Below are 7,500 nucleotides of genomic sequence, written 5' to 3' on the forward strand. Positions count from 1 at the left end.
ACCTCGGGATTGTAGAACAAGAACGGCTGTATTACAAAACGGTCAAAGATTTCACCGAAGTAAGTTGAATTTTTTATTTTGTGTGAAGACCACTTCGATCTAGATGGCTTTGTCGAACTACCTCTATACATCTTTGTCAAACGACGCATTGCTTTCATTCGGAAGAAATAACAGTCTACTTATCGGTATAAACTATGGTATAATGTAATTATCGGTATATTTTAAGAGTATACGAATTAATATACGGTAGAAAGTGGTGGTAAATTGTTTTTCATTTTAATTGCGCTTCCAAGAGCGGGAAATATGCTATTCCGTTGGCGCCGTAAACGGGATGCAGACCCCATCACCACACGGTTCTTGGATATTCCACCTGTTTTGCTAGTCCGGGGTATTCCCCCTCGAATAAGCGCCCTCATATATCAACACTAGGGAGTTCAAGAAAAGGTTTCGGTTTCGGCAGTTTCGGTGCAAAAAGGGGTAACAAACCAAGCATTCTGATTGGTCGGTGGTCAAAGGAAGTCACACAAACAGCCAATCAAATGCGAGCCCGTTCTGGCGCAATTTTCACGTGATTGCGTGATACGCGTGCATTGTTTCTGCTCGATTACGACAATTTTTATCTCGAAATTTTCTCTTGAATATTATTAATAAGTAACCACATAATTCTTCTCGTACAATTTGTATAGGTTATCGGATGATTTCGAGTGCAATTTGGAATAAATAAGCAAGTGTAAATTTTGTCAAAGACGCACAAAATAGTACAAGTGCTTATTTATTCGGATTTGCGCGAGAAGAATCATGTGATTACTTATTCATAATATACATAAAAAAAATTCGAGATGGTTTAGCAGAAGCAACGCACGCTTATAACGCAATCACGGAAAAATTACGCCGTCCAGGGCTCGCATTTGATTGGCAATCAATGCAACAATTTCACCTTTATTGCACTACTCTCACTAGGGGCCATCATAATTTAGATATAAGTTGAAAAATTCTGTGCATCTCTTGTTGTATTCGAGAACCCTATTTGCATAATTTATTACCACTTTGTTATAAATAGGCTTGTTTTATCCCGTTTATTTCTCTCTTTGGCTTTGAACGGACGTCGGGTGTTCGACCCTCGCACCTCCCCTCAGCGATGGCCAGCGTGTTGCCATGGCTCCCACTCCTTCCGCTTCCGGGCACGTGTCTTTCCATAACTTACTTCTTCTCGAATTTCGAATTACTTCTTGGGAATTTCGGCAGACCTCCCTAAAGAAATAATGGAACGGAGGAGAAAGAAAATGCAGCGTTTTAAGAAAGCTAAAGGGGAGGGTAAGACTGCTTATTACTGGGTTGCCAACCCAGTCGGAATCTGTCTTTAATTTCGTCGTTTTTTTATTTTTCGTTTTCTTTTTTTTTTTTTACTGGGTTGCTAAACCCAGTCGGAAAATGGGTAGATTTCCGTTTTAGTATTTTTTTCCGTGTCGGTAAAAGTCTTGCCTGTCAATCCCCTGCTAAGTGGTGTCTTTGTGCATAGAGTCTTCTGTGCGTATTTTGTTAGGTTTGAGGGGGCTGGGGTAATGCGTAGCTTGCTCTGCACAATTAACCTGTAATGGCGTCGGAAGTCATTGTAACGCGAATGGCGTTTTAGTACATCTTTAAAGAAAATATACCCATATGGAGCTCAAGAATGGAACGTCAAGAAAGGCGGTGAAACATAAAGATCTGGAATCTTAAAAGCGACGAGTAATGGACTTCGACAGCGTGAATCTTTCGCCCGTCGAGCCGAAATCAAAATGAGCTGTACTTTTAATATTTCGCCAAGGTGGTGTTACGTACAACACTGAAACCAAATGGAAATTTCTCTGGTAACTTACGGGTGCAAAAAAAGCAGAGAAGGAATCGAACACCACAAGTAGATCTGTGATCTCTGTTGTGTCTCACAGTGTTTACTGAAGTCGCATCTATTTAAAGTTTGCCTGTTTGTCTGGCATGTAACATTCATTTTGTACTCAACTCTGCAAAGGTTAAAAAAAATTGCAAATGTGACAGGGAAAAATTATTTGAATGAAAGCTTGTTGTCTCTTTTGTGCTTTATTATTTACGGTCAAGTTTCTTTCGAAAAGGGTTGAATGTGAACTGTCAGAAATTTATTTAATTGCATATGCTTTGTGATTGTGTGTTTCGCTTGCACGCACGCAACTGAAATAGGAGGGGTTTCTTGCCTCTTATAGCAAATATGTTGCTTGTTTAAATAAATGTTTCGGTGGAAAATATTTCTGTGAAATTTCCAGCTTTTGTAAATTTATCATGTTGTGTAATTTTCGAGCTTCGCAAATTTGCATACATGTGTGGAAATGTGATACGGGGAGAATTTTTGTGGTAACGCATAAGTCACGAAAATAAACAGGTCTGTTGGAAGCGTGCTTGAGTTTCAACAAAATGACCCCCAAAATCGGCAAAAGATTGTGACGCTGATGAATAATAAAGTAGCTGCTATTACCAAAACGATGGAATTACCTGGTGATAAATAACCTTGTCTTGGAGAGTAAATTTCTGATTTTCCAGAAACAATGGTCAACCTCTGAGAGTTGGGCGATTGTGATCTTTGTGTTGAATTCGCACATTTCTTGTCAAAATTTATAACAATCGAAAGAAAAAGAAAACTAACAAAAACAAAAACCCGGTAGCTTGGCATCATTTGACACAGTTGCTTCACTGTTTCGCGAGTAAACATGCCGCGGTAAAATAACGCGGTAACTTGATCAGAGCACCCGCTGAATTCGATGTGCGATTTACTCGGTGCAGCCAAACTTGTACAATTACAACAAAACAACTAAAATCTCCCAAACTGTTTTTCGCTGATGGTAACTTTTTATATTCGTGGTTCAAAATTAATGTTGTTTTCATGTCGTAGATTTTGTTACCGATGGCAAAATATTTTATTTTCTATCGACCGTCCTGAAACTTCCTTCTGCTCTTCTTAAAAATTGTGTATCCATATTTATTTACTTTTACATCAATATTTGTTTTGCATAAAGCAAGCTAACAAAATCTGTATCTTGCTTGGTTCGCAGTTGATAGCATTAAAATAGAATTTTCGGTCCTATGCTTCTGTTACTGAGTGGTATATTTCTTACTAACCCCGCCGAAAAGGGATAAAACTTCAGCTTTCAACTTCAGCTTTCAACTTTTGTTTACAAAGCTGTCAGATGCTGTCAGTGCACGCTTACACTTGTGGTGGAAAGAAGTTGCATGATCAACATGTCAGCCCAGAAGCCAATGTTTCTCGATTCCCTTTTATTTTCTTCAATCTCTCTGGGTTCAGTACTTTGCTAGTAACCACATGTCTTCTCAAGGGGCTATTTATCTAAGACTTCTACCATGGCGCTACAATGATAGACAATACCAAAACAATATCGTGTACCGTTAGACCTACATATTACGCAAAGACAACTGTCAACATGTCATCCCAGAAGACAATGTTTTTCACTTCCCATTTATTTTCTTCAATCTTTCTGGGCTCAGTACTTTGCTAGTAACCACATGTCTTCTCAGGCTATTTAATTTACCCAAGACTTCTACCATGGCACTACAATGATAGACAATACCAAAACAATACCGTGCACTGTTAGAGCTACATATTACGCAAGGACAACTTGAATCTCCTGGAAGACAACACACAGCTTACTTGACATTATGGAATAAATCGCTGTGTTACTTCACTACCACACGTAAACAATGCGTGTCAATTTTTTTTAAAGAGGACAGGAATTTCTTCTTTCTGACAAATGATTAATTAAAAGGCCGGTAGCCAGGTTTTTAACCTCAAAAAAGGATCTGTTTCGTCGTACGAACGTGTGAGGACCTGTGAGCCAAAGGGCCTCGGCTGGTATGGCTTCTGGTATGACTTCTGGTATGACTTCTGGGTGACCCTCCCCTCCCCCAACTGGAAAAAAATTGCGTGGAACGCTGCACGTACCACAGGCAACCCAGTGTACCCTCACGGAGGGTCTAGTCTTTTTTTTTTCCGTGTCGGTAAAAGTCTTGCCTGTCACTCCCCTGGTAAGTGGTGTCTTTGTGGATAGAGCCTTCTGCGAGTATTTTCTTAGGATCGAGAGGGTAGTGGAAATGCGTAGATTTCTCTGGTGGACACAGTAGAATCATTAACTTAGCCTGCAATGGCGTCGAAAGTCATGTAACGCGAATGGCGTTTTAGTAGATCCTTAAACAAAATATACCCTTATGGAGCTCAATAATAGAAAGTCAGTTGGATAAAATAGGCAGGAATCTCAAAAGCGACGAGCACTGGACTTCGAGAACAATCTATCGCCCGTCGAGATGAAATCAAAGTGAGCAGTATTTACCTGAAGTACATGGTAATTTGACACAATTGAGTTTCTTGTCTTCACGCACGCAATCAAATAGGAAGAGGTTTTCGCCTCTAAGAGCAAATATGTTGTTTGTTTCAATAAAATTTTCGCTGGAAAAGGATTCTGTGGTATTTTCTGCCTTTGTGAATTATAATATCATGTTGTGTATTGAATTTTCGAGCTTAAGGTTCAAATGTGATATGGGAGAGGTTTTTTAGTATTGCTCTGTAAGCAGGAAGGGTTCACAGGCCTGTTGGAAGCGTGCTTGAGTTTCAACAAAATGAGGCCCAAAATCAGTGAAAACTTGTGACGCAGATGAATAATAAAGTAGCTGCTATTTCCAAAATGATGGAATTACCTGGTGATAAATAACGTCGTACGCGTCTTGGAGAGTAAATTTTGACTTTGCATAAACAAGAGTTGGGCGATTGTGATCTTTGTTTTGACTTCGCTCATTTCATTGTCAAACTTTATAACACTTGACAGAAAAAGAAACTTACAAAAACCCGGTATCTTGCCATCATTTGACACAGATGCTTCACTGTTTGGCTAGTAAACATGCCGCGGTAACATAATCACGGCGCCCGCTGAATTCCGGCCATGTCACTTTCGATTTTGCAATTTACTTGAACGTAGCAAAAATCTCCCAAAATGTTTGTCGCTGATCGTAACTTTTTATATTCTATAGATCGTTTTCACGTGACGTCATCACCTTCCAAAATCTAAAACTAAAGATCCACCAACGTTTTTATCCTCATCAGGCATAGGAGGCGGCATATCTATATCTGTTGACAATTTCACAGCTCAATAGCGTGCTTCGTTTGGAAACCAGAGCATTTTGAATTTCCGGATTATGTAGGTGCGTGACACAAAGCTACGATCAAGTTTGTTGAAAAATATATACTTATCTCATGATTTTGAGCCCTTTTAGAAGTTAGAGCATTAGGAAAAGTGCTTATGTAAATGCTTGTTTTTTTAGTAGTGATAATCAGTCGCCTAGATAGCCAAAGTCAGTTCCAGATGTTTACACTATTTTCCGGCCTGCGAAACATTTCGACGAATATCTGAAGTTTGGGGAAACGCAGAGGCCTAAAACTTGGACAAGTGTCTTATTTCTTTATCTTCTATAAGATAACAATTTCTTAGCGTTTTGCACTGGATAGTTTTTGATTTATTTTTTTTATTGCGTGACAGTGAAAACGATCTATATTCAAGGTTCAAAATTAATGTTGTTTTCATGTCGTAAATATTTTATTCTCGATCGACCGTCCGGGAAACTTCCTTCTGCTCTTTCTGAAAACTGTGTATCAATATTTATTTGCTTTTTCATCATCAGCATTTGTTAGCGTTAATAGTATTTTCGGTCAGATGTTTCTGTTTTTTATGAGGGGTTTATTGTTTTGGTCTCCCATCCCAACACTAACCCCGCGAAACAGGGCTTGACTTCAGTGAAGTTTAGTATTACAAAGTTTTCGGATGCTCATAGGGCACACTTGTAGTGAAAAGAAGTTGTGAGGGAACTTGAAAATTATCAACATGTCAGCCCAGAAGCCAATGTTTCTCGCTTCTCTTTTATTTGTTATTCTTCAGAGACTGGAATGCTGTATTTCAATACCACACAATTCAGTGCCTTCTGATTTTCTGTAGCACGTACCACAGGCAAGCCAGTGTATGCTTCACAGAACCATCTAGTTTATTTTTTTCCGTGTCGGTAAAAGTCCTGCCTGTCTCTCCCCTGCTAAGTGGTGTCTTTGTGCATAGAGCCTTCTATGCGTATTTTCTTAGGATCGAGAGGGTAGTGGGAAATGCGTAGATTTCTCTGGTGGACACAGTAGAACGATTAACTTAACCGGCAATGGCGTCGAAAGTCATGTAACGCGAATGGCGTTTTAGTGGATCTTTGAACAAAATGTACCCTTATGAAGCTCAATAATGGCAAGCGGATTGGATACTGAGCAAGACAGGCCGTCGAATGTTAGAAACGACGAGTAATGGACTTCGACAACAATCTGTCGCCCGTCGAGCCGTAATCAAAGTGAGCTGTCTTCCTTAAATTTTGCCAAGTGTGGTGTTTTGTACAACACGCTAACCAAATGAACAGTTCTCTGGTAACTCAGTATGGGTTCAACAAAGACAGAGAAGGAATCCATATAGTGGATCTGTTATCTCAGTTGTCTCGCTATTTGTCAGATTTGTATTTACCTGTTCTCAACTCTGCACAGTCTTCCGGTATAACAATTGGAAATTTCACTAATAAGTCATTGACGTGAATGGCGTTTTAGTGGATCTTTAAACAAAATATACCCTCATGGAGCTCAAGAATGGATCGTCAATTGGATGAGCAAGACAGCGCTGAAAAATAAATATCTGGATTTGAAGAGACGAGTAATGGTCTTCGACAACAATTTCATTTTTCGCCTTTGGATATCAAGTGAGCTTTGTTTCTAATATTTTACTAACTTGGTATTATATAAAACACGGAAATCAAATAGCAATTTTTTATGGATTTAACCATAGTTACTAACTGTGATTTAACAAATTAACATTGAAGGAATCGAACGCCTACAAGAATGCATCACAGTGTTTACTCACGTCGCATCTTAGTTGTCTGACAATTTACATTTACCGGTATTTTGTACTCAACTCTGCAAAGGTGTAAAATATTTGGAAATGTGACAGTGAAAAATTACTTGAATGAAAGCTTGTTGTCTCTTTTGTGCTTTATTATTTACGGTCAAGGTTCTTTCGAAAAGGGTTGAATGTGAACTGTCAGAAATGTATTTAATTGCATATGCTTTGTGATTGTGTTTCGCTTGCACGCACGCAACTGAAATAGGAAGGGTTTCTTGCCTCTTATAGCAAATATGTTGCTTGTTTCAATAAATGTTTCGCTGGAAAATATTTCTGTGAAATTTCTAGCTTTTGTAAATTTATCATGTTGTGTAATTTTCGAGCTTAGCAAATTTGCATACATGTGTTGAAATGTGATACGGGGAGAGTTTTTGTGGTAACGCATAAGGGCCAAGTCGCACTAGAGGACAAAACTGTTTACTTATGTCAAAAATCTGTCATCACAATGAAAAACCAAGTGCGACCAGTTTGTCCACCGAAGGACAAAATTTGGTCGCAGACGGACAAACTTCAA

The 7,500-nt window shown here is 39.0% G+C and overlaps 2 protein-coding genes across 5 annotated transcripts in view; both read left to right on the plus strand.

Annotated features, from left to right (window-relative positions):
• The window catches only part of LOC138012963 (coiled-coil domain-containing protein 93-like), a 298,808-nt gene that overhangs the window by 38,159 nt on the left and 253,149 nt on the right, over window positions 1-7,500 (plus strand).
• The window catches only part of LOC138012966 (coiled-coil domain-containing protein 93-like), a 53,496-nt gene that overhangs the window by 35,542 nt on the left and 10,454 nt on the right, over window positions 1-7,500 (plus strand). For all 5 annotated transcript variants that reach the window (XM_068859915.1, XM_068859914.1, XM_068859912.1 and 2 more), the window contains one exon: window positions 1-59. This exon is cut by the window's left edge and continues 55 nt beyond it. Coding sequence is in view for 2 of the 5 variants with exons in the window: in XM_068859912.1 (XP_068716013.1) it covers window positions 1-59 (59 nt within the window). In the remaining 3 variants the exon portion in view is untranslated. The remainder of the gene's footprint in view (window positions 60-7,500) is intronic.

Source organism: Montipora foliosa, chromosome 8 (genome assembly GCF_036669935.1).
Source record: "Montipora foliosa isolate CH-2021 chromosome 8, ASM3666993v2, whole genome shotgun sequence".
Taxonomy (NCBI): domain Eukaryota; kingdom Metazoa; phylum Cnidaria; class Anthozoa; order Scleractinia; family Acroporidae; genus Montipora; species Montipora foliosa.